Source organism: Enhydra lutris, unplaced genomic scaffold (assembly GCF_002288905.1).
Source record: "Enhydra lutris kenyoni isolate GAN:26980312 unplaced genomic scaffold, ASM228890v2 scaffoldscaffold24, whole genome shotgun sequence".
Classification (NCBI taxonomy): domain Eukaryota; kingdom Metazoa; phylum Chordata; class Mammalia; order Carnivora; family Mustelidae; genus Enhydra; species Enhydra lutris.
In genome coordinates, this window is record NW_019154108.1 from 10779436 (window position 1) to 10807146 (window position 27711).

The 27711-nt window shown below is 50.1% G+C and overlaps 1 protein-coding gene across 1 annotated transcript in view; it reads right to left on the reverse strand.

The window, feature by feature from the left end:
* Positions 1-27711, reverse strand: part of LOC111150871 (SET and MYND domain containing 3) — a 707359-nt gene that overhangs the window by 87189 nt on the left and 592459 nt on the right. The window contains exons 9-10 of the mRNA XM_022508530.1: positions 16902-16989; positions 11792-11966 (exon numbers count right to left, since the gene is read on the reverse strand). Of these exons, the coding sequence (XP_022364238.1) occupies positions 11792-11966; positions 16902-16989 (263 nt within the window). The remainder of the gene's footprint in view (positions 1-11791; positions 11967-16901; positions 16990-27711) is intronic.

The window sequence follows — 27711 nt, forward strand, 5'->3', positions numbered from 1 at the left end:
AAAAAAAAAAAAAAAAAAAAAAAAAAACAAAAAACCACCCACCAAAAAAATGGAGCTTCGAGGCAAACCCAAAGGGGTCCATCAGTTTATTAATGACTCCTGTTGAAAAACAGCTGTTTGAGGGACACCTGGGTGGCTCAAGTGGTTAACCATCTGCCTTCAGCTTAGGTCATGATCCCAAGTTCTTGGGATCAAGTATCGCATCAGGCTCCCTGCTCAGTGGGGAGCCTGCTTCTCCCTCTGCCAGCTGCTCCTCCTGCTTGTGCTCCCTCTCTCTCACTAGCCCAAAGGTTTCTATCCATAGACGTCTTCCCAAGCTGCCGGTCTCTCGGGGATTCTAGAAGCCCACACTTATTACATAGCCTCATTCCCAACAGAGCTTTGACAGTGCAGAGCTTGCTGCATTTTTTTTTTTATTCTCATTACCACCTTTGAGTCTTCTGACACTTTTACTCGACTCTAAGTGAACTAGTACAGTGGATACCTGGCTTGTCCATCAGCCATGCTCTTGGCAAGCTTTTGCACAACTTTCATCCCATACAAAACCCGCATTACTGGTAGGGGCTACCTACTAGTGGACATGAGACCAGGAGTGGACAGACCAATGGATGCCACAAAAGTCCACCCCAAATACATACTCTCAAATTGAGAGCTTGCAAGAACAGGCCTTTGCTTTGGTCACAGAGCCAGAAGAATCAGGCTGGGCCTGTCAGGCTATGTGGAAGGACAGAAGGATTGAGAGAGACGGACAGACCAATCTGATGACCCAGACTATACCCCTGAATTCTGTCCCAGATCCATCCCTGGCTAAGCAGCCATGGGGGCAGCAAACTCCTTTCGTTGGTCAGCAGTCCGAGGTGGATTTCTGTCACTCACAACAGAAACCACCTTCACTGGTTCAGGGAGTAGGAAGGCGGGTGGTGTGGTTGGAAAGCCCATCCCACCCTCTAAAGAGTAGTTAACGGTCTGGACCCTCGTAACCAAGCAAATCTGGGTTCAAGCCGACTCCGACAGCCTTTTTGTAAATATGACAAAAATAAACGAACACGAGTTCAAAGCCTAGCTCTGCCATGGAGCGGGCAAGTCACGTTGGCCTCATCCTCTGCCTCCTCACGTAGAAAGTAGCCCAGGCTCAGTTCCTCTGCACCACGGCTGCGAAGATTAGGACAAGCGAGGAGCCTGGTCTACCTCGGCTCTGAATAAATAAGAACAATTCCTTTCCAGCTGAAGGGAGTTGAGAGGTAGAGGAGAGTTCTTCAAGTCCTTTCACCTACTCCCCTCCAAAGATGCTAATAAATGGTTGGCAGATGCTTTTATGACTGTTGGACCCAATTTATCTTACTCCGGGAGGATATTACGGCGATGTTTCCCATTGTAAGTGAAAGCAGATTTGCTCCTCTTTAACTCTGAAGGGCAGCGGGATGGTATGATCGGTGTCCTTTGTGTGGTAAGAGAGATTTCCATCGTCCATTGCCTCTTGGCAGCGAGGGTGTTGTCGGCACCGCCCCCCCCCGCCCCCAGGCCCCCTGCCCTCTGCCTCTTCAGGGGCCGGAGCCCACTGTCCCCCACACTAGAACCTGGTGGCAGCCCCTCCCTTGAACATATGCAGCCGTAAGAATACTAGACAATTTTTCCAGCCAGTCTGCGGTCCCAAGCTCAGGGGCTCTGCGTGCTATCTAGCCCGAAGGGTATTTGTCGTGCTCAGAATGACCTGGCTACCTCACACGCTAGGAACATCATTTGGGGGCCACTTACTCCCCATCTTTCATTTCCTTCAAGGACCACTTACTGTTCCTTACAAATGCCATCACCATTGTCTATCAGTGATCGGATTTATGAGGGTGGACCAAACGGTTTTACCTACAGTTCGGGCTTCATTCATCTGTCCCTGGAGAATTTGTGAAAACTCAGTATGGGAGTCCTTTAAAACACACAGATATACAGCATGTGTGTGTGTGATCAATTTGTTTTTTAAGCATAAAACCTATACTTTCTGTGAAATTCAAACTGATTTTAGTCCATTCTCTTTCAGCCTTTCAAAGTTCTAGCCACCATTTCCCATTTCTCAGGGCCACCTGATTTTCTGCTGGCTTCCTACAGGGGAAAATGGGATTCTTTTTTCTTTTTTTTCGTACCATCTCTTCCAAGAGCTGAGAAAAAGGAAAAGAGCAGCTATGTGGCCACAGGGGCAGCCAAGCAAGAGATTGATTCAACAGGACAAATTCAGTGCATCCCAAAAGATTCCCTAGGATGGGATATCCTGCTGCTCAGGGTACAATCTGTTGTAATAAGAAACTGAAGATTATCTGTCAGGAGAGTCAAAGAGCTCAGTGATGGCTTGTGCAAGTTAAAAAAAAAAAAAAAAAGTGAACCCCCTGGGAAATGTTTTTATTTTGGAAATGCTTTCCTAAGTAGGAAGACTACAAGCCATTTGTCAGAGCCCATGCTGTTTGTTCATACCCACCGGTGACCACGGAAGACTAGATGTTTTCCTGTGCAGGTGACCTAGCCCCAGGGGTGGACGATGGCTCTCATCCTGCTCTGCAAGGAGGCTTTTACTGGGAATCAGACAAACGCAACAGAGGAAAAGTATTTCCTGTGTCCTGGCCTGGCCTAGGGTCTCAAGAGTCAAGGTAGGCATCGGCATGGGAACGGATGGGGTTGATCCACACTGTGGGACTTTTGAGCAAAGAGGAATTGGCATTCTTGTCCCCAATGGGATGGGAGGCAAGGGAGGGTTAGCAATGGGCACAGAGACAGTACATGAGCCAGGATGAGGATGCCCTTGAAGGACAGGCCCAGAGGGGTTTGAATGCAGATGCTAGAATCAGTACCTGAAGTGTGAGTGTTGAAGAAAAGGAAGACTCTCGCGAAGCATGAGCATGTGTGGACCGGCTGAAAGCTACAAGGTGTCAGCTTTTGTTTTCCGAGGACATGGCCACCAAAGGGGGCAGGGGCACGGGGTTTAGGGGCCCTTCAGATTTGCTTGGAGTTTTTTTTTTTTTTAAAGATTTTATTTATTTATTTGACAGACAGAGATCACAAGTAGGCAGAGAGGCAGGCAGAGAGAGAGGAAGGGAAGCAGACTCCCTGCTGAGCAGACAGCCCGACGTGGGGCTCGATCCCAGGACCCTGAGATCATGACCTGAGCTGAAGGCAGAGGCCTTAACCCACTGAGCCACCCAGGCGCCCCTGGAGAAGAGCTTTAAGTGAGGAATTATCCAAAGATGGGGGGCAGGTGCTGGTGGCTCTTCTCCTGGTCTGTACCTTTCCCAGGAGGGTAAGTGCTAGAATGAGTCACGCTGCCCTAAAGAGTCTGGCACCTTCACAGGACAGAGTCCTGGACTGGGACCTTGAGTGATAAAGGAGAGGCTTGGAGTGTGAGAAGGAGCAGGATTTGGCAAAGACAGTTGGACAAAAGTGGTGTCAGATGGAAATTTTACATGTTGTTTTCAAATAAAGGTTTGCCAATCACTTTAAAGAGACCCAGAAGGTCTATCCTTCAACTTCTAGCAGAGGTAAGACATACAGACGACAAGCTGAGTCTGATCGCAAGGCCACCTGGGTGATTCCCCTAGAACCCGGGGCTGATCAGGGAACTACTTCCCAGACCTTGGACCTCTGTCTGCCCAGATATTCCCAGCAGATGAGTGAATACAAATCTGGAAGGGCCTTTAACAATGCAATTCAAAATAGAAATCCAAGCAGGTAGCCAAAGCTGGGAGCTGGGTGACTAGGTGGTCCATGGAGACAGAACACATTTTTCTGGTCAGATAAACTGGACACGAGTGGTGTCGACAGGGAGCTCCATTCAGAGACGTGCCCACTCCAGTATATGTACATTTTGTACAAGGGGAACTACAACCCACAACCGTGCCATGGGCAGAAGGGGACACCTCTAAGGCATGGGACCCTGGTCCAGTTGTTGGCCTGGGTCCAAGTTCAATGGACGGTGGTAGTCATGCAGGATTACTGGTCCTGATTTGAAATGAGAAGTTCTGATATCACTCTCTGATGATGCCAGAGAAAAGTTATAGGCGTCTTGGGTCTTGGCCTGCCCCGGGGGCCCAAAAGGCAGGGAAGACCGCAGCAACGGAGAGGGCTGACTCATGGCTTTTGGGTTTTGGAGCAAAGAATGGATATCTTGCTCCAAGTAGGGATGGGAAGAAAAGGAAGGTGGAAAATGGAAAATGCACATAGCATCATGTTATACATGATCACACAGATGATCGTGTTCCAGATCACCCAGACCAGAATGTATCCAGCCACGTGACCTATACTAACACACCTTCTTACCACCACCACCCACTTGGTCCCAGGTGCCCAGCAACACCACTGCCTATCCATGTACAATTTTTGTTAAGATCTAACCTACCTGGTCAGCTTGGGATGGGGCCAAAGAACCTGAAAGTGTCCTAGGCAGATTCTCTCTTAGGAATATATCTCTATTCTATACATGACTTTATAATAAAGGTAACTGGGAGCTTCAGCATTTGATTTTAAGGCTGTGTCAAAAGAGTGGCATGAAAAAAATCCAATTACCACATTCTCCCCTCAGTGTCCCCTGGAAAGCTGACTTCTGGGAGAAGTCATCTTCTGGGGACCAACTGGTGTCCACCCTTCATACTAGCACTGGGCTGGTCATGAGCTGAGTCTGGAGGTTTACCCCAGTTACTCCTAGAGACCCAAACATCCTGGCACTGGCTCCTGGGTGCCCTAAGAGCTCCTCAACTCAACGGTAAGCTCTGGAGGCAAGAAAAGCCTTTTTCAAGCCAGACAGTGATGTCCAGTAGGTCCAGATACACAGAAAATAAGTGTAGGGGAAGTGATCCTTGGAACTGCTATTCTCCAGGGATGGAGAATCATGAGGCAGTGTCCAGCTGCATAAAGCCAGAGTTAGGAGCTGAACTGTGTCCCTCCCAAATTCCTATGTGAAAGCCCAAACCACCAGCACCTCAGATGGTATATTTGGAGGTAAAGACCTTTAAAAAGGGGATTAAGTTAAATAAGGCCCCTGGGGTGGACCCTAATCCAACATGACTGGTGTCTTCAAAGAAGAGGAAATCTGGATACACAGGGACACCAGGGCTGCATGTGGGCCGAGGAGGGATCATGTGAGGACAGAGAGAAGATGGCCATCTTTGAGACAACGAGAGAGGCCTCACAAGAAACCACACCTGCTGGCTCCCTGAACATGGACTTCCAGCCTCTGGAACTGACAGAAAACAAATTTCTGTTGTTAAGCCACCAAGTCTGCGGCATTTTGTTACGGAAGCCCAGGCAAACTAACACAGCCAGGTTTGGCTGGAGCATGACATGGCAGAGCTAACTGGGGATGCCAGCCTGGAGGACACGGTAGAGAGGGATTCACGAACCAGAGATACTGACTCTTCTATGAGGAGACTCTGACCCAGAAGAATGGTCAACAAAATCTTGGAAGTCAGTAGGTAAAACCCAAGAGATCCAAGTATTTGATCCATGGAAGGGACTCTGACTCCAGCATTGTTAAAAACTTGTTCAAACTGGTCCCATCAAGCCAGCCTTCATTCGGCTCAAGAATTCCTCCTCAGGTTCTCAGAGTGCCTGGCTTTCTGGAGAGACCCAAATGCGACACGCAGCTGGCTACTGAGGGCTGCCCACAAGCTCCACCAGAGTCAGGACGCTGCTTTGTTTGGTCTGTCTTGTTCGCCAATAGTTATCACAGAGCATGTCGTGGTCTCAGTAAAGACTTCAGTTGACAAGAATGAGTGTGTGCCTGACCCAGAATGCTGAGATGTCCCGACACGATCCTGTGCCTCCAGAAGGCCGCCTAGTGAGCTGTCAAGTGTGGAAGACGGGTAAGCATTTGCAGTCCACGTGCTATCCCATTCTGTCTCCTGCTACCAGGCATGACTGAAAGGCCATCTTCCGCTTCTGGAAACAGGCGAGGCGGAGGTTCCTACACATGTCCGATTCCCTCCGGGCTGCCCCCCACTGGTGTCACTGCGGAACACGCATTCAGACAGGCGGGAGGACAAGGACACAGCCTACATAAATGGGGCAGGAGGAGGAACCAACAGCTTGGTCTGTGAGGCTGCCAGATGTCCCAAACCTGTCTGCTGTCCCCCAGAGCTCTGTCAGAGTCCAGAGCACTTGTTCAAGTGCCGGAGGCCTGGGGTGCCACCCGCGAGCCCGAGAGGGGCAGCCTTCGGGATCGTGGGCTGCCCGCCTCCTCCTTGTTGGAGGGGCTGGAGGGTCAGAGCTGTACACCAGCGCACAGGCTCTGGGACTCCTCTTCCAGAACTAAGACCACAAAGCCAGGTCACTCCCACACAGCTCGTGGGGTCAGGGCTGGAACCCCCTGGCACTGCCAGCCCATACCTACGTCTTGGCCCAAACCCGCAAGCGGCGTGCTGAGCAAGGTGGCTTGGCCTGCCGGGGCAGCAGGTACTTTCAGAGGAGCGGGTCACCACAGGGGAGAGAGGTTCACTTCTCTGCTGCCCCTAGAGAAGTCCAGGCCAAGAAGCCACCCACAATGCTCTCCTTTACCCCCAGCAACAGCCTCGTGTTAGCTGCAGTCAACCATCCTGGAGGAGCACAGGACATCAGGTGTGCACGCGAAGTCTGTGGTTTACGACCACGTGCGCAGCTGCGTATGGGGGTGATCACAGTCCTGGCTCCTGCTGTTCTCCTCCTCCTCCTTCGTGTCTCCTTTGTTGGATTTCTAGACTCTGAAGTAAGAGAGCCTTTGGGAACTGAATTAAAAGGCCTGATATTAAAAAGTTTAAATGAAAACTGCTTGGGCCTTGATGGACCAGGTTGTGCACTGTGACAGGCGGTCACCCCCCTCCCAGTGTCCAGATAGGGGCCATGGCTAAGAACCCAGTCTTTGAAAATTGGTAGCAAAGGAAAAGAGGGCCTGGCTAGGTCCGTCAGGTAACTCAGTACTTTACACAAACACACAGCTCAACCTCTTGGATAGGAGTTTGGCCCAAGAGACTTTGACGGAAATTTACAGTGTGGGAAAAAAAAGATAAAGTGGCCAAAGGATGACTGTCCACATCCGCGGGCAGAGACTAAGACAACCGTTCACTCACTGGGGGGACACAGCTCTGTAAATCTCACCAGAAAGACAGGTGGCCAGCAAGGGAAGTTACCAGAACACTGCATGGAGTACAGGCGCTCAGGCCTCCTCTTGGGTAGAGACCTAGCTCTGGTGTGTTCTCTGGGTCCCACACTGTGCGGGCAGCAGGGGAAGGTTCTGCCCTATATACTCCAGCCAGCGCCTTCCGCTCCCACTCTGCCGACTACGCCCCAGTCCCCACAGGGAGGGGAGATCACGCCGTTTAGTCCACGAGGGGGAGTCACGCTGCTCCCCGCTCTCTGATCTGTGCCCGCCTGTTCAAGTCCCTTCGCAGTTCACGCTCTTCTGCTCTTTCCCAGGACACTCCCCAAAATGTCCCTTCTGTCGCCACAAAACACTATGCTGCCGGTCAGTACCAGCAAACCTCCCCCTGTAAGAGCAGGCTTTGGTCAAGGAAAAGGGGAAGAGCCTTCTAGGTTCTGAAATGAATTCAGATCAGGTATAATAAACATCATGTCACCAGCTCTCATTGTTTCTGAGGACAGTGACATCTCGGTGGAAGGTAAACACAATCTGCGGGTCGTTATCTCCAGGGAAAATGCAGCGAGTTGGCATTTAGGAATTTAGCACATGGTTTGCCCCACAGATCCGGTCCCATCGGTGCACAAAGATTCAAGCGGATGTTAATGGTGTATTCCTTCACACAGTAAAAGGAAATGGAAACGTAGGGACTGGTCTACAGACTCTGGTACATTCCCAAGACGAAACTCTGTAGATGTGCTACCAAGAACAAGACGGCTATTCAGGAGCTGGTCTGGACTGATGGCCACGCGCTGCAGTGAAGTGAAAACGGCCAGTTCTAGAACAGGGGATTTTCTCCGCTCCGCCCACGCAGGAAACTTCTTGGCTTCTCCCTCCCTCCTGCACCCACCACTGTCCTGGGCACACTGAGCGGATGCAGACTGGGACTGAGTCTCTCCGCAAGAACAAGAGGAGGAGGGACGGACGGAAAGGACAGGGAGGAAAAGGGAAGAGCCCAGGTGAGCAGCTTCGAGGGGAGGAGAAGTGAGAGGGAAAACCAGAGTCTCTGGGCACGTGAGAACCGCTGGGAAAAGACAGAAGAAGAACGGGGGCTTTAAAGAATGAGGCCAGTGTGTTCCAAATGGAAGTTTAGGGGCTCACACTGAACACCTCAGGAAAGAAACTTGCCGTGGTTATCTTTAGGGAGTGGAACAGGAGACTGAAAGATGAGGGTGATTTTTACTTGTGTCCTTTAGGAAACGTCCTTTCCCAGAAGTTTATGCTAGTCTTAGAATAAAAGTTATGCTACCAGAGCACCTGTGGTATGCCAAAGTCCTCCTCAAAGCCTTAACGAGCCTCTGTTTCTCTAGATCTTTCTCTGGGTTCTAAAGAGAATCAAGTTTGATTTTATATTCAAAATAATTTAAGTTTAAAACTATATTCAGTTCTGTTTTTAGGTTTCTTTCTCCTTTTTATTTTTGCACACATGTGTAGCATTCAGCAGTGATATTAGGGGCCAAGCAGAGTTTCAAGAGCTGGTTTGGTGATTCTCCCAGAAATCTTAGTGCCTTCTTCAGCAGAAGAATGCTTCCCGAGCTCTGAATTACGACTTGAAAACTAACTTTTGCAACTCAATTCATCTTGTGGTTAAGGTTTTATTTAATTACATTTTTTAATGAAAATTTATGAAATACCTTTAAATTGCTTTCTTTCTGCTTAATGTTCATAGTGCCACGGGACAGATGACCATGCATGCATAATCACAGATGCTCTCAGAAGAAACGGTAGGAACTAAAGATGATAGATTTTGTTGTGTGTGAATTAATGCCAACCTACTTTATGAAACAGAAAGATCTTTTTTTTTGGAAGATTTTAAGAGAATGAAAGAAAGAAAGAGAGAAAAAGAGAATGAGAAAGAGAGAGGGAGAGTGTGCAGACGAGCAGGGGGAGGGGCAGAGGGAGAGGGAGAAGCAGGCTCCCCGCTGAGCAGGGAGTCCAGTGCGGGGCTCCACCCCAGGACCCCGAGATCATGATCTGAGCCTAAGGCAGATCTTCACTGAAGGAAGATTGCTTCACTGACTGAGCCACCAAGGCACCACAGGAAACAAAGATCTTAATACTGTGTTGCATCATAAAGGGAATTTACTTCTATCGAGTCAAAATAAATGACAGAGCAGCAAGTAGGGAGCCGAGGGCAATGCGGTGATTTGGGTAAGAACAGAACACAGACGCCTTCTCCTTTAAGGTCAGTAGTTCAAACTGAGCCAAGGTCAGGAGGGAGAACATCACCCCTAGAGTCTTGCCCTCAATCTGGCTGCGGCAAACAGTATATATTATCACTGTAAAACCGTTAGAGCAGGTGGCAGTCCTGTCCCCTCTCAGTAACTCACGCCGAGCTAACTGCCAAGCTAACTGCCCACGTCCTTGGCTAAAGGGGAACCGAAGGTGCACCTGCCAGGAGACCAAGTCAGCAGCTGACGGACCCCAGTGCAGACTCCCCCATGAACACGTGCGGGGCAGAAAGCACCACTGACTCTCACATTCCTGCTTCCAGATTGTTAAAGGGCTCAACGAGCATCGGACCCATTCGTTCCTTGTTTTCACTTTTGCTGAGCTAAAGGGAAGAAAGGCCAGGGCGCCAGCGTCCACCCTCTCCCTGGGTTGCTTCCCCTACAATAAACACCACTGCCCGCGAACCGCTCAGATCCCACGCGTTTCAAGTGCATCAATCAATGCAGATGGGATTTCTGGAAACACAGACCGCTCTGGGCCAGCTTCTTAACAAGCTCCAGGGAAGAGAAACTGGGGAAGGCTTGGAAACCTGTCACCCGGCGTAGGCACGGAGGGTACCCTTCCAGAGAAACTGACCTGCCGAGCGCCAGGAACATATAACCAGATGTATTCCAAACAATTCGGAGTCCACGCTGGTGGGCGTGCCTCCCCCCACCCCCGCCCCAACAAGGAACGCCTCTGGGACTCGAGCCGGTTCACCCAGGGGTAAGTTAGCACTTCAGAGAAGCCATGACAGGCGTGGGGAGAGGATTCAAACTGTGTGCAGAAGCGGCACTATTGAGGAGGGGGACCCGTGTCGAGTGTCTGTGCTCAGAGCAGGCGGGGAGGGCAGCCTGGAGGGAGCGGAGGGGGCAGCAGGTGCAGGTCCAGTGCCAGCTGGAGTGTGGGGCGAGGGACTGGGGGAGCGCCTGCGGGAAGGAGGGCTGGCCTGCCCCGCGTCTCCTGGCTGCGGTCCACCCGCTCCACCTGCGGTTTGGCTTCCGGAGGCCCAGCCCCAGGGTTCAGAGAGGTGACACCAATCTTCCCAGACCCGCCTCTCGTTGCAACACCGAGGCTCAGAGAACGAAGCCTTATCTCTTTGTGCTCGGTTCATATTTTCTGAAAACCCACAAGATTCATCATCCTGAGCAGACATTTCAGGCTCATGGGAAAGTCTGCTGTCTCAGCCCCAAAGGCAATCACTTCTCAGTTGGGCGCGAGCTGACTCACAGTCTGGATTCCAGAGCTGTCCGACCACACGGCAGTGGAAGAAGCCACCTCTGGAAGCACTGAGAACACCCTCGGGGCACCGTGGGGCTGGGAATGGCCTGTGCACCCGTCGCCCAGCCGGCTGGTGGGGTCCTCGGGCTCCTCTCTGCGTGGACCCCGCCAGGCCTGGCTGCCTGCTCCGTGTCTCACTTCCCACCGGGGTACTGGGCTTGCTTCCGTTCTTCTCCCCTTGATGCTGGTCACTTTCCCCTCCATCACCTCCTGAGGCATGTCCTCAAGTGGGGACTGACAGTAGCCCGGACCCTGCCCCCTCCTTCACTAAAGCCCCTCCCCTGCTTGTTGTCCCAGGCTGAGAGCTGGGTTGTCCCTCTGCTTAGCCCCTCAGGGCTGTCATCGTGCCTGCACAGTCTTCAGTGCCACCCAGAACGGCCCCTCTCCCGGTCCCCCCGGCTTCAGGGCACCTTCCCAGCCGTGAGCAACCCTGTCCCATGCGGGAGATGGTGAATGACTCTGAGCCCTTGCCCTCGGCATGACCGGTCTCGACTTCCGAACTCGTGCTCTTGGCCCCCCCGCAAACCGGGTCCCGCGCCCACGAGCACCCGACCTCAGCGCCGCCAAAGCTCCCGTGAGTTACAAAAGCATCAGGGGACGACACAGCCCTGGTCTGAAGGGGCTGCGGTCGGTCAAGAAACAATCCGCAATTGCTCCTTCACCAGACTCCGACACGTTTGAGCACAGGCACCTCCCCGCTCTCCCGCAAGCCTCAGAAGGTGGTTACGGGGTCACTTGATTCGAGCGAAGTCACCCCAGGAACCACAAAGCCAGACACATGGAAGAGACCACCATCTGTCGGCCAGACCGAGGGCCCCAGATGGGCCGTCCTCACCCGGGTCCACATAGGCGAATGACACAAGCCCCGCCCCCCCCCAGCTAGGGACCAGCTGTGGACCCGAGGCTCCCCCCCGCCCTGCACTCTGCCCCATTGCCGCAAGCCACACACCACACCGGGACCCACAGCTCCACAGAGACCGCATCTCCGCAGCCCCTCCACCCCCACAGGGCCTGCCCCACGGCCGGAACCTCAGGAACGAAAAACAAAACGGGGACACTCGCTAAGACGCGGTCCCCGCAGTGACTCTGGGACGTAAGTCCTCCGGCGCAGGGAAGGCCCTGCAGCCTCGACTCTGGCCCGGCCCCAGGACTCACCGGTACGGCTCCATGGTCCGGATGCCGTAGAACAAGGCCTCCTCCAGCAGGCCGAGGTTGATGCAGGCGTCCATGGCACAGTCGAGAACCTTCAGCTGGTAGACGTTGATGTCGGGAAGGCGCTCGGCGTTGCTGCTGATGATGGTCTGGCACATGGCCAGCACCTGTTCCCACTCTGTTATTAACCTTCGTTAAGGATTCATTGTCTCCACCAGGAAAGCAAGGAAAATGAGATTCTCGGCAAGCCTGAAGAGCCGCCAGGCACAGGAGGGAAGGAGAAGCCCATTATTTCACACAGATGAGCTGCCTAAAAACATACTTGAGAAACAAAAACGGGTTAAGTGGCATCTCAGAGAAGCAAATTCTGTTTACGTCAACAGACCGTCTTCCGAGCAAGCCTGTACTTTGAGGGATTAAGCTTCCCAAAGAACCCTTCTTTGCGCTCCTCTGTGGATCTCCTTAAAGCCCGTCGTGAAACAGTGCAGCCGCATATGAAACTGAACAACCGGTGAGGTTAGCGCAGCCTGACCTGTGTACTGTGTTAGCTTCTGTTACAAAACCGATCCAGATGGAAGAAACTTAAGACGGATTCCATTTTAAAATGGAGGAGCTCGTTTTTGCCCCTGGGTCATCCAAATCTTGGGCATACAGGAAGCCAAGTACACAACCCACAGGCACGAACGAGGGAAGCAACTTGAAGAAATACATCTCCACCGGGTCTCCTACTAAAGCTATTTTCTTTTATTATTATTATAAAGCAAAAGGGATCAGGCCTATACTTAACCAAAAAAAAAAAAGTATTCTTATTTCGAATCTCTGAAGTGGAAGATAATATGATAATATTAAGAACAGGGCTCAGGCATATCAACTGTGGGCAGGGGGAAAGGATGCTTTTAAAAGGGGCACCTGGGTGGCAGGGCTGGTTAAGGGTGTGAGTGTGGACTTGGGCTCAGGTCATGACCTCAGTCATGAGATCAAGCCCCGAGTCCCATGATGGGCTCTGCGCTCAGCATGGAGTCTGCTGGAGATGCTCTCTCTCCCTCTGCCCCTCCCCCTAGTCTCTTTCTCTCTTAAGTAAGTAAATCTCTTAAAAAAAAAAAAAATTTAAAAAGACCCAGTACTCACTTATGAGCAACTCTGACTCTGATTCACTCTGAGTCCCTAACTTCCTCTCATGCAGCCCTGGTGCGATCACCCTTTTTTATTTTATTTATTTATTTAGTTTTAAAGATTTCATTTATTTAGTTGAGAGAGAGAGTGCACAAGCAGGGGGAGGGACAAAGGGAGAGGGAGAACCAGGCTCCCCGCTGAGTAGGGAGCCCAATGTGGGGTTTGATCCCAGGACCCTGGAGATCATAACCTCAGTGGACAGCATACACTTAACGAATGAGCTACCCAGGCGCCCTGTGATCTGCCTTTTTTGAAACTGCTATTCCTCCCTGCCCTCTTCTGGAGGCAGTCGGAGGACTGAGGACGTGCTGTAGGGAGCGTGGACCGTGCGGTGAATCCACCCGCCCCCCACACCGCCCAGGTGAACACCGCGGAAGTGCAGCTGAAGGCCAGAGTGAGGGCACCCAGCGCGCACACACTTCCCTTCCTGCACCGCGGCTGCTGGGGTGCCATGTGTCGGGGGAAGTGCAGGCCCATCCCCCACCCTCCCCCCTTCAACCTGCACACTCCACATCCTGCCACACTCCACCAGAGCGAAAAGGGTTGCAGATCTTAGAGGCAGCAGAAATGGCAGAGCCTTTGGCTGGAGCTAAAGCTGGATTTCAATCTGAGCTGCTTCTGTCATCGGTCAGATCTGAGGCTCTGAGGATGTCGCTAGAGCCCTTAATGCCACATGACCTCTGAACACCACTAGGGGGAAGGAAAATGATCCAGTGGACTGAACCCCCATCTACCCACACCCCTCACCACCACCACCCAACCCAGTCTCTTCCCGATCAGTGCCACCCCCCACGCCCCGACGAAAGGCCCCTTCGTCTTTCACTGGTCCCCATTTGGCACACCCCACCTTGAACCAACAGTGTGCTCCAGCTCCCCTTTATCTCCCCCCATCAACATCCACCCCTCCTAGCCTCCCTGCCACCCGGTGGTGCTGCCTTCCAGAACGTTAGCACTTGTAATAATCCAGTCAAGCCGCCTGTGGCAGTGGGGACTAGCGTCTTTATGAACCTCACGAGAAAAGTGTTTCTTTTCAGTGGGGGGCCCCCCCGGAGGCACAGCACCTTACCCCTGAGGCAGGAATTCCTTGGTTAGATTCGTCAGCACCACAACGCACAGCCCAGGGCTTTTATTTCACACTTCCTGTATACCATACTCTGTAATTTTAGGGTGAGTCTTGTCTCTGAGGAGTTGACTCTGGTCCCGGGCGAGGAGCATTTACTGAAGAAAAATTGAGTTGGTGACTTCTTTTGTATTCATCTGACATTGTGGGTAAAGTGTGCTGAATGATCCCCAGAGGCTGGGGGGAGTAGTAGCTCAGGCAACACACTGATTCTGTAACAGATTGCCGGGCTAACCTCTGTGGCTTTTCATTCCAGGATTAGGTACTGGACAGACTGTCAGGGGGAATGACGGTCTCTTATGCAACACGAGACATTTCTGGGGCAAGACTGCGCCTTACTTCATCGTTGTGTTGTTTGACCTCCGTGACTACTCGTCTACTCATTTATATACGCTCCGACTCATCTGCAAGAGGTTTGAGGTGACAAGCCTTAGAAACGAAAACCAGATGTGATGATACTCACAGCAGCCACTGATAGGAATACATCTACTTTCTCCCCCGGCAAGCTGGAAGGGACCGCACGCCAACTTCCCTTGGCAACCCTGGCAACTGTCTGCTGGCAAACGAGGCAACCCTCTCTTATAAAACACCCCAGTGAGCAACAAAATGGAATAATTTTAACTAAGAGGCTTTTCCCCCAAGCGGATGCTGACATTGTATTTGCTCAGAAATGCAGTGTCTGGCATTTGCCGGGTGTTGCATATGAGTTGTTCTGTTCCAGTGGCGAGCTGAGCTCTGGAGAGAAGCAGGGTGGAGAGCTGCCCTGAAGCAGACAGAATGATAACCTTCTTTAACCTCCCAGAGTTGACCATTGTGCCTCTGATGCCCCTCCAGGATGCATGTGCCAAAAGGTGTTGGTGTCTGTGGGAGAGTTGTGAGAGCAGGGTGGTATGGACCAGAAGGTGGGCTGTACCCGGCAGAGCACTTGGCGCAGAGTCCATTTTCAGTGAGGCCTTGTCCCGCTGAGACCTGACTGTGGCTGGGTCATCCAGGGCCCCAATTCCACGGTAGGGGAGCCCGGAGAATGAGCCTATTTCTCTGCAGTAGAATGGTTTTTTGAGCCCAAGAAGGCCCCCCTCTCCATCCCAGAGCTGACCATTTTCTCAGTATCTCCCATCCTGCCTACAGACAGGGTTTCAAACTCCATTTGGACCCTGGCCCCATGTCTCACAATTTATTTCCGTTTTTCTAGATCCTTCTTAATATGCCTTACGTCCAACCAGGCCCAGAACTCTGGATATGATCAGACTCACAGATCACCTTTCTCATTTCCTCATCTCCGTTAATGCAGCCCGATATCGCAGGATGTTTTTGAGGGGTTATATCATTCTCTTAAACTTGATTAAATTTTTCTGTGTACCAAAACCCTAAAATCGTTCCACATGTTCTGCTGCTAAGCTTGAGGTCTATTTACACACTTAAACTCTCTGACCCAAACAGAAGATTTTATATACATTCTTGTTGAATTTCGTCTGTTCAGATTCAGGCATCATTTAAGCCTTCAGGGGTCTTGAGCTCTGGATTCTATCCACCCACCCTCTGCCATTCCCCTGACTACAACCTTTGGGAATCTGAGGGCCCCTGGGCTCTGCATCGCCATTCAAGGCATAGAGTCAAAGGTGGGAGAGGACCGAGGTGGGAACAGGGCACTCCAGAGTCACAGCGACCCCAGGGCATCATTTTCTCAGGAGAGCCACTCAAGCATTTAGAAAGCTGTTTGGCCATGCTAGCATCCAGGATCAATTTCTTGACTGCTCTTAACTGGGCATCTTCCAGAAATCCACATACAAACTTTACCAAAGAAATCCACCACTCTTGGACTCACTTGCTCTTGGTGAACCCAGGCAGCCTAGGCTGATCACAGCTCCCTTTCGATTCTGTTAGTAATCAGCTACAGATTCTTTCCCCACACTGCAACAGACAGACAAAAAACAACCCACTGGCTTCAGATTTCAGAAAATCCCTTTTTCACCTTTAAAAACAAGACCAGTTTGTCCATCCACCTCTTCTATTCTGTACCACTCCTTGAAGAACACTGTAGATAGAAACCTCATTTGCAGATGTTCTTACTGTCTGGGATCGGATTTCCCCCAAGGCATCTGAAGGACCTGGCACTATCTTTTTCATCTACCTTGTTCTATTTCTTCTGGCCTTGGCGTTTCCCTTTGTCAGGTTTTTTGCTCAAGTGATCTCCCCTACTGGAAGCGACCTCCCTCTCAGCCTCTGCCCATTCAAACCCTGTCCCTGATTTGTGCTACCTCTCTCCCAGTACATCAGTGTGGCCTCCCCTGAGGACCTCCAGCATAAGTGCTCTCTCCTTACTCTGAACTTTGACCCACTTGTGGTCCTTACTATTTATGCCCAGAAAATTTACTGTGCAGCAACTCCCTCTGCCGTGGTAGTCATGGTTGATTTAATATGAAACTTCTAGATCTGAGAGTCAATGATTTTAACTTTGAAGGAGTCTAAGTTATTTTTTCCTAGAGACATAGGTTGTGGGAGGAAAGGAATACAGAAACCTGTTACCTAGTCAGTGCCTGTACACCATCTAGAGACTACTACTTACTCTCCTATTACTGGCATGAGTTTCGGTTACTATCTGATGGTGAAGTATTCATGCCGATTCTGCCATACTCTGCCCAGCCATTACCTAGACTGTTGGCTGGGCTTTGGGATGCAGCCTGTGACTGTGAAACAGAATGAAACTCACTGGCTCATGCAAAGGTCAAACCATGGACTTGGCCTCATTAACGCTAAGCTCCAACCAATAAAGAAGCAACAGTCCCAACAGTATGGCTCAATCCACAAGTAAAAGGATACTCCAATGTGCCTTCAGTTCTTCAATTTTTTTCAAGGATTCTTGAACTTCCTTCCACACCTGCTCATCACCAGTGAGCATATCAGCATCCTGATCAGGCCAAATGAAGAGAACAGAAAGGAAGACAAATTATTCAATTAATAAAATGGGCAAAGGAGAAAAAGATGGGCAAAGGATCTAAACAGACATTTCTCCAGAGAAGATATTCAAATGGCCAATAAACCCTGGACAGATGCTCAACGTCATTAGCCATCACAGAAATGCAAATCAAAACCATAGAGAGGTATCACTTCACACCCCCAGCCTGGCTATAAAGATGTCGGAAAAGACCGAGAATAACAAGTGTCGGCAAGGCTGTGGAGAAAGCAAACTCTCCTGTGTTATCGGTAGCAATGTGAAATGCTGCGGGCACTTTGCAAAAACAGTCTGGCAGTGTCTTAAAAAGTTAAACATGGAGTTACCATATCAAACAATTGCGCTCCTTAGATCCCCAAGACAGAGAAAAACACGTTCACCCAAAAACCTATGAATCAATGTTCACAGCAGCATAATTCTAGCAAATAAGATAGAAATAGCCCAAATGCCCATCAAATGAATGGATAAATAAAATGTGACATATCCATACAACGGAGTATTAGTGGCAGTGAAAAGCAACAAAACGCGGACGTCCCCTAAAAACAACAAGCTAAGTGCAAGAAGCCAGTCACAAAGGACCACATACTGTATGATTCCACTGAAATGAAGTGTTCAGAATAGGCATATCCACAGAGACAGAAAGTCAGTTACTCATTGGCTACAGAAGGGAAGGGCGGGGAGAAGTGGACGGGACTGCCAACAGGGATGGAGCCTCTTCTCGGGCCGATGGAAATGCCATAAAATCCACTGTGCACATGGTTCCACGACTCTGTGAATATACTTGTATACTTCAACTGGCAGCTTTGTATCATATGTGGATTATATCTCAATATAGCTGAGATATATCAGGACGGGGAAGAGGGGCAAGAGAAAGAACCATTTGTTTGGAAATAGGTACTTGAATCAAAAAACGTAGTTATCAATCAAAATCCATCTGGGAAAGAGTAAGAGGAGTACAATTACACCCATGTGAATGTATTGTGACTTCGGCAAAAACTTAAAAGAAGGAGGAGGAGGGGGAGGAGGAGGGGGAGGAGGAGGGGGAGGAGGAGAGGAGGAAGATGAAGAAGAAGGAGGAGAAAGAGGAGGAGAACAGAGAATACCCAACAATTTAAAAAGCAATTCAAAACAAAACCGTGAGTTATCATTTATTAAGCATGGTCCTCTGGTTTAGTAAGCAGGTCCTCTCTTCTTTTTGTGTGTCCACATTTTAAGAGCACCATAGCCACGCATGGCTGTAACCACCATACTGGGTAGCACAGATTCAGAACAGTTCTATCATCACAAAAGTTCTATTGGACAGCGGGGCTTTAAAGAGGCTAATCAAAGCATCAAAAACTGTCATCAGATGTCATTCAAAACCAGGTGTTTAATATTCATTAAATTCTCAGTGGGTTTCAGAGAGAAGAACCATCCAAGGAAGTTGGATTAAATCATGGCCGAATCACGGTAAAGGTGAGGGAGGGCAGACTTTTTAAACTACAGCAATCTCCCTGAAGATTTTTACGTGCCTCCTAGGGACGTTTATACAATGACTCCTGTGAGAACCACTGCCAGGGCAGGCCTGGGAGCAAGATACAGATCACTCTGGCATGGCAGGGCAGAGACAAAAGAGGGCCATGGAAAGCCAGGGAAAAGAGATCCCAAGAACAGGGTGAGGCAGTGGGTGCGCACACGAGGAAACGTGTATGCTCGTGTCAGGCAGGGTGCCTGTGTGTAGCAGGGTTTTACAGGTTGGCCTATGAGTAACACCACAGGGTGGTTTTTAAACGGACACTATAAATACACCCTACTTTTGGGGGGGCGTTCTAAATAAGAACCCAGCTTTCTATACACAGGAGAGGGAAATGAAAGTTACTTGCTTTTCAAAAGGTAGACATGAACCTCCTAAGTGCCTTCCCTAAGTCCACACTCAGCTCCTAAAGCCTCCATCGCACTGCCTCACTCCGAAGCAACTCCCCAGCACCTCCCAGAAAGAGCCCGTGTGTTAAACCTTGACAATCATGGCTGTTTAGGATGAAATCTTCCTGGTTTGTATTTTACTCCTGGCCGCTCAAGCTCTAGGCAAGACATCTCACTTGTTAGACTCTACAGGAGGCAGATAACAGGCCCCCAAAGATGTCCATGTCCCAGTCCCCAGAACCTATACATAGGTCTGGGTACGTAGCAAAGGGGAATCAGGTTGCCAGTGGGATTAAGACTGCTTGTCGGCTGACCTGAGAATAAGCAGCAGGTCCTGAACTCCCCAGATGGGGCCCGTGGAATCACAAGGGTCTTTCAGGGTGGAAGAGGGAGGCAGAAGAAGAGGTCAGTGATGTAACTTGAGGACCGAACCTCACTGTCTGCTTAGAAGATGGAGGAAGGGACCCACAAACCAAGGAGAACAGGTGGCCTCCAGAATCCAGCGGAGTCAAGGAAACAAATCCTGCCCCTCTGCCGCCTGCTAGGAGACTCTACAAAGAAAGGAAACCCCTCCAAGGACCCTCATTCTCACCCAGTGAGACCTGTCTCAGGCTTCTGACCTACAGGACTGTAAGGGAATAAATTTGTGTTGTTTCAAGCCACTGAGTTTGTGATCATCTGTTAGAGCAGCCATAGGAAACTACTATAGCCCATACCACACCCGCTGTTCTTCTGGCCACTGGACCTTGGCATGTGCCCCTCCCTGCAGCTGAAATTAAGTCACCTGATCATCTATTCTAAAAGCATCTACTGGGTACCTACTGGGGCAATCTTCTAGGCACCGAGAATAGAGCAGTAAAAAAAAAAAATCAGAGGGTTTACAATGAAGAGATAGGAGGAGCTTGGTCTAACAGAAAACATGCACACATGAAATACATATTTATCAGAAGGAAAAACAAGTAAACAAGGAAGGGGGATAGGGAGTACTGGCCCCAGAGAGTTCCGTCTTAGGCAGGGTGATCAGGGAAAGCCTCACTGAGAAGATAATATAGAAGATCAGAGAGAGGTCAAGGGGTAGAAGATGGGAATTCCAGGCAGAGAGGACAGCCAGTGCCCCGGTGCTGAGCCAGGAGCTTGCCCAATGTTCCATAAACAGCAAAGAGACTGTTGTGGACAGAGTTCTTCCATTGTTGTTTGTGTACACGTTAGAGCTAAATATAGGTCCTCTGCTTTGATCCCGCCTCTCCGCATACCTAGCACAGAGCACTGTATGGAACAAATGCCCAGTGAAACATCTGTAGGATAGATCTGGAAGATGGAGGCTGCCATTTCTTTGGTCATGATCTGGATGTCCCTTGTACGGATTTCAATTACTCCTCACAACATCCTTGTAGGGCATCCATACCTCTAATGACAAATGAGGCAAAAGATACCTGTCCTGCTCCTTAAGTATGTGCCACAAACGTCCTTCTGTAGTAACTGCCAGAGGCAAGATTCAAATCCAAGTCCGTCTGGCTTCAGGGCTCAAGCTCTTTGCACTAACTTTATGTTTTATTTGCGTTTGTTTCTCTCCTAGGCTTGCTCAAAAGGTGAGACAGGTCTGGGAAGTAGTCACTTCAAAATATCTTCAACTCATGGTTCCTATGATCTTCCTAATCCCTGCATTTGGAAAAGGGCAGTAGATCCTCCAACATGAGGGGCACCTGGGTGGCTCAGTTGGTTAGGCATCTGCCTTCGACTCAGAACATGATCCCGGAGTCCAGGGATCGAGCCCTACATCGGGCTCCCTGTTCTGCCGGGAGCCTGCTTCTCTCTCTGCCCCTCCCCCTTGCTTGTGCTCGTGCTCTGTCCCTCTCTCCCTCTCTGTCTGAAATAAATAAATCTTTATAAAACAACAACAAACCATCAACTCCCTGCAATGTCTCACTATGATATGAGAGGTCAGATTCCCTGCACCCTCAGGTTCCTGATTCACCTCGCTCCCACCCACTATCTTGTTCTGTTCTGTGACTTCTGTGACTGTCCCTACAGTAGGGTCTCTCTCCCCTCTCCGGGAAGGGGCACATCCAATTCTGCGTGTATGTGTTCATATACATATGCATTCCTATATATACAGGACATGCATTCATAAACAGAGAAACAACGTAGGGAAGCATAATTTAAATCTTCTACTTTTTTCCATTTGCAAATGTAAGAGTTTATTAGTGTGTTCTTTTCTACAGCCCCTCGGGTATAAAGGTAGTAAATTTATACCTTATTTCATGATTTCTTATCCAAGCATATCAAGGAGACTTGCTATCATTTAGGATAGTCATTTAGGGAAGAAATTCCTTTTTGAATTTCCGCTTTACTGTGAGAATGCGGCTCTAGGGTGTGAGCCTTGAAATTGGTTTCCGATAGGTGGCAACATTCATTTTACGCACAGCTATATTTTTTTCTTTTTTTAAAAAATCAGATGTGCTATTGTTGAGTTTTCTACAAATGATAAAAATAGTTCTGACTACAGGCAGAGGGATTCCTGAGGAGTTCACTCCGCCAGGAAACGATGACAAGAAGCAAGGACACGTCGGCTCCAGCACCGACAGCACCTCTGCCCTGACTAGCTGCGTGTCCCTTTGCAAGCCTTCCTCCTCCTGCCCGGCAGCTCCCCAACCCGTGAAGGCAGCTGGTCCGACGCCCACCCCCATTCCTTCCACTTGACCACTTCAGGGGCGGAAGTAGCACAGAGCCACGTTAGTTGTACCTCTGGTGACCTCTCTCTTGCGCACCTCCAGAAAAGTCTGTCAAGAGCGTGGCTTCGTTTTAGACAAAAAATATGGCAATAGTTCACTTGAGGCCGACCTCTGTCAGCTGCTGTCCAGCCTTGGTAAGAATAAGTCTCCTGAGTCACTCCCTTCCCTCTCTGGCCTCTTAGGCTCCTCTCCTCACCACCTCCCCCGCCCCAGGGGCCGGGGGCCAACTACTCTCCACGGTTCGAGTCAGTTCTCTCGATACTTGGTTCCTTCTTCCTCGCCCCCATTCAGTCCTCTCAAAGCCCACCCCAAGTCTGGCACACCCCGGGCTCTATGACTGCCGTGACACTCCTTCTCCAACTAGAATCCTTCTCCTCGGATTCTGGAAGGACCCGGACAGCAGGCTCTGCTCTTCCCTCGGGTCATCTCTTCTGTTCACTTCTTTGATCTTCTTCCCATTTGCCCCTTTGGGGCGGGCCTCGAATGTCCTCCCTCAGGAAATCATGTCTCATGCTGCCCTCTGAGTTAACCCAGCCGTCCTGAGCCACCGCGGCGACTCTGCACACCTCTCTTGACACCAAGCTGTCCCTGATGGTCAGCTTTCCTGTGTCCCCAACAAGCCTCAGAACTTCTGGAGGGACCATGATCCGATCGGATCTGTGTCCCCCATGCCAGCATGATCAGTTATCCTGTATGTATTTGGTGACCAACAAAAGATGAGAGAGGAGTGATCTACAATCCACGGGTAACGGTATCACAAGAATAAAACACCTCAACTTCACCACAACAGGAAAGAGACTCTCAACCAAGGAGATTGTGTGTTCCACGCTTGTATCTCGACTGGTTTCTGATATTTCTACAGCACAATTATGTGGTAAGGGGCGATATTTCCACTGCAGCTGCCGAACCAGCTGAATGCCCAGATGTGGATCTAGAAGATGACGTGAACGCTGTCCCCCACATAAGAAATCCCACGCTCACTCGGGACCCCTGCTCCCTGACACAGCATCAGCGACTTGGGGGTGTCCTGTGTTGACTCTCCTGGCTTCATCCTGAGCCTCCCGTTGCTCCCTTGGCCCAGAGGTCCCGTCCCCACCTGACCCCGAGTGGATCCATGATGCCATTTAAGTTCCCTCAGACACAGCTGCTCCATCAATACCCTGGTGCTGTTCCCTTACCCATTAAAAAAATAATAATAATAAATAAATAAAAGGCGCCAGATGACAGGAGATAACCTCACCATGACATCAAAGGGTCCCACTCAACACATCCCACTGAACCGGCCAAACGCTTCCTTTGGGTTTCAGGGTAGGAAGCGTACCTGCCGGGTGCCAGTGGTGGATGGGAAATTTGAGTTTCTTAACAGGATAAGCTTGGGATCCAGCAAGGTGTCTTCCCTGGGGAAAGACCACCGGGCTCTATCAGGCTCCAACATCAGATGCAGCCATCCAGATTGACTTTGTCTCCGAGACACTTAAACAGATGTGTTCACTCGGCTCATGAGTGCTGGACGCCGAAACTCTTGCACTGAGCTAATTTCAGATGGTTCGCATTAAAAGGAAAAGGAGAAAGGCAAGCTGCTTTCCAGGACTTCCTGTTATCCATTCCTTTTGCAAAGTCTAATTAGATTGGATGGGAGGGAGAGGAGAATAGAATGGGAAATAAAATTACAGGACACTTACAGACTTTTCCAGTAATTCAATAATTCTAGAGTCTCAAAAGAAGGAAAGTTTTTTCTGTGTTTGGTTTTTAAGGCAGAATGAGGTTCAAATACAGAGCCTGCACTTAGGAGAGAGACTTAAACTCATGAGGGGAACAAACATTTGCAGAGCCCTGACTGAGAAACTCTGGTTCGGGGAGAATGTACCGGAACTAAGAGATTAATATACAACATCATTCAAAACCTTTATGATTCACAGGAAACATCTCTGTTGGAACCAATTTCCAACTCCTTTGGCAAAAACAACTGAAAGCAATTCAGATTTAACTTGAGGGGGAAAGTGGCTCTTTCATGAACTAGAAAAGCAGAGGTTAAAAATAGAGCATTCATTCTCTAAGCACAAAACAGTCAATGGGCATTACGGATTGGGGAAGAAGGCAAAGGAAGGAACATTCACCACTTGAAGCACGTTCAACTTGCTGCATGTTCTAATTAGCAATTAACAAGTGACTGTACACAATAATTAGAACTCAGTGAGAGGAACACTGGCTTTAGAGTCATAAACTGTAGATCTGAGTTCCTGCACCTCAGTTGTACGACCTCAGCAAGATGGTTATCCTTCCTGAAGCTAAGCTTCTTTGGTGGTAGCAACTCTTTGAGTGGCTCCTTTTCCTAACCCCTCCTTTCGCACCCTCTAGAAGCACGAACGTCATGAATGGCACCATACATAGTCTGAGTTCTCAATTTCTACCCCAGTGGGTGGGGGTCCCTGGGGGTCTGACTGGAGTCTGCCTTGCTTGGTGGGAGGGAGAACAGTCCTTTTTTTTTTTTAAATAAAGATTTGTTTATTTAAGGGCACTTGGGTGGCTTAGTTGGTTAACCATCTGCCTTTGGCTCAGGTCGTGATTTCGGGGTCCTGGGATCGAGCCCTGGGTGGGGCTCCTTGCTCAGCGGGAAGCCTGCTCCTCTCGCTGCCTGCCATTCCCCCTGCTCGTGCACTCTCTCTCTCTCTCTCTGACAAATAAATAAAATCTTAAAAAAAAACTTGTTAAGCACGAGCAGGGGGAGGGGCAGAGGGAGAGAGAGAAAAAGAAGCAAGCTTCCCACTGAGTGCAGAGCAGAACAAGACCTGACCTGAAATCGAGTTGGATTCTCAACTGACTGAGCCACGCAGGCGCCCCCAGGCCAGTCTTATTCTAACAGAGCATACAAAATCAAGAACCAGCTCTGCCAGGCCCCCACAGCTCTGCATATCCCCTTCCCCCTCCCTGGAAGCTCCTTGCTCAATGGAGCCGTCTAAACAAGCCTCCCCATCTTCCAAGAAGCAGACCGAATGGCCTCTGACTCCAACTGGCGCGTTCCACTGAGCTCCACGATGACTACGGCCATGGGAAGAGGCCGATGCAGGTGCCAAGGAGTTGTCCAGCTGCTGTGAGCGGTCGCCAGATGAAATTAAATCACCTTTCAAAGGTTATTTTCTTCCTCGACTTCAGGGAATGGCATGATCTCAAGGCCTACAAGCAGGATGCAGCAGGACTGTACATCCTGTGTCCTCACCAGCACCCGGAGCTCCAGACTCCCAGCCCTCCCATCTGAGCCCGGGGCAAATGTCCTCTAGTCAGGGTGGCCAGCCTTCTCCAGAGCTGTTCCCGCCACTACCTTGGGTCCAGCTGAGGAGCACTAGGGCAATGGGGGGCACTAACCCAGCCCAAATAAGCCCCTGTTGAGGGGGTCTCAAGGAGCACCCCAAGCCTTTTGCAGCAGTGTTCCACTGAACCCCGTTTTGCTTTCTGTCCCCATAGTAGCTGCCCACACCAGCCAGCGCCCACGTAACGTGGCTTCCCAGATAGAAACGGGACTGAACTGCAACTACAAACTTCCCCAAGACCACCCACCCGGACCAACCACAGGTTCAAGGTTAAATCTTTAGGTACACAGAACTGCCAGAAGGGGGGTGGCACCTTCACCGCTTCCAGGAAAGTGACAACAGCCCTGTGTGAGGTTAGAACGTCTAGAACCACTAACGGCCTTTTTCAACAACTTCCCTCCGTTCTGGGTACTCTCCTCCCTGGGACTAAAGCTCGTTCTCAGGGAAATAAGCTCCGTTGTGTATAAAATCAGGTCAATTTAGGGGAAATAAAAACCAGTTGGCATTCACACACCGGGGGCAATGTGAGAGCCTAGGCAGGTCTGCAGGCTTGCCGAAAATCTGCCTGTAGTGTAGCACTTTGTGGAAAACATATATGATGGGCCGATGTATGAATGCAGTTAAACATTACACAGAGACAGGAAGGAGATCATTCCTTGCCACCGCCTCACCAACTGGAAAGATGTGCTCCTGAGGCTTCATAATGGGGCTTATACGAAGCAGGAACTCCAGCCTGAAAAGTGCATTCAAGCAAATTCTTTCCGTGTCTGTACAGAGACAATCAAATGGACGGCTGTGCGGCTGTGAACCCGCAAACTCCTAGCAGGGGCCCGCCAGCCTAGCGTAAACACCGCAGAGTGGGAGGTTTGAGCCTCCGGAAAAAAAAAAAAAAAAAGGCCAAGATTTTACAGGAAAAATTATTCTAATAGCAACAGTCATTGAGATAAAATATACCCCCAAATTTCAGGGCAGGTTTTCTTCTTTATAAGATTTTATTTATTCATTTGAAGAGAAAGCACAAGCAGAGGGGTAAGGGCAGTGGGAGAGAAAATCTCAAGCAGACTCTGTGTCACGTGCAAAGCCTGACATGGGGCTTGATCTCATGACTCTGAGATCAAGACCGGAGCCAAACCAAGAGTCAGACGCTCAGATGACTGCGCCACCCAGGCGTCCCCGGGGCGGGTTTTGTTTTAATGGAGATGTGAGCCACAGCCCTCACGGCCTCCAACCTGCCACACGTCCATCTCTTGCTTTTCCTCATTTGGGAGGAAAACAGGACGTTTCCTGCAAACAGGAAAATGCTTTCTGTGGCGGCACAGCAAGATTCCCATTAGGTGTAAGGGCCAACACTCTGATAACAAGGGTTAGGATAACCTCGACATGGTTTCTCCTGAGACATTTGAAAAACAGGAATGAACAACAGCGTGATCTGGGCTCAGGGCTCCCAGCATACGCAGGCGAGTGACAGGCAACACCAGGAAAATGGAAGTCAGGAGGCTGGAGCCCCCCAATCCGAGACTAACAACGCCTCCCAGCTCAGCCTCCCAGGTGAGCACCTGATGACGGTTACCACGGAGACGGAAACTAATCATTCCACTCCATTAGTCACCTATGTATTCGGGGTCTGCTGTGCGTGAGGACAGACCTGAAATTTGGAAGCAGAGAGACTCTGGAATTTGTGTTCGTGCAACAAATGGCAAATACCTTCATTCTCTGTCTTCCTTCCTTCCTTCTATTTTAAGCCGAGTTTTCTCAGGTGGGAAAGGCACCAGTCAGAGCCCAGAGAGTATGCAGAGGACGGAACAAAGACAGCCCCTCGCCCCGAGTGCTCTCTGCCAAGCCGAGACTCTGACAATGACTACTGAATCCACACATTCCCTCCACCACTTGTATGTACAGTGATTCTAGTGGGCAACATTCCAGACTCACGAGAACACGGGATTTGCTTATCTGCTAAAGCGAGCACATCAGATCCCTTCATCGGTGGTCCCAAGTCCAGGGAGGAGTTTAGTTGGGATCCAGGACAGAGGTCCACACATGCTTTTTTCAGAGATAATCCTCAGGGTAACCAAAGGAAAGTATTTAATGTGACATCAGAATCTGTCCCTTCACATCAGTTAATGCGATTTCCGGTCACCTCCCCCGGCCTCCTCAGAGCTGGCTTGTACAAACTCCCCAGTTCCTCTCGCCTTGTAAGGCACGGAGATCCTCGGACCATGAACCAAACAAGCAAAAAGTTCAGAAGGGAATCTGTTCCAATTGGAGGGGCAGAATTATCTGTTGTATCTCAGTCATATTTTCAAAAGGAGAGAGCCCAGAATTGCATTCGTCTTTCCATGGAGAAAAGCCAGTGTGCTTCCAATTATTCAAAATAATTCTGCAGTCCGTGAATGAGTCTGTGCAAAGGTCTGTTCCTGGAAGCTCGGGGGTAGGGCACTGTGGCGGGGGAATCACTCATGGGCTGAGGGCCTGGCAGGGGAAGCGCTCCTTCCAAGGTCCCGAGATGGGGGGATAGGGGAGGAGAAAGGAGATGACCCGATTCCATGGTTCGGCTCTTTTCTGCCCCACTTTATCCCCATCAGAGACCCCCGCACAAAACTACCAGGACTCGGATGCTCTTTCCTGGCCACTCTGCTCCCTCTGGAGATGCATGGCTGGTGGAGCGCACCGGGAGCTTTCATGCTGGCGTCTCCCCAACGGAAAGCACATGTCTGCGTTTTATATTCCAGGAAACT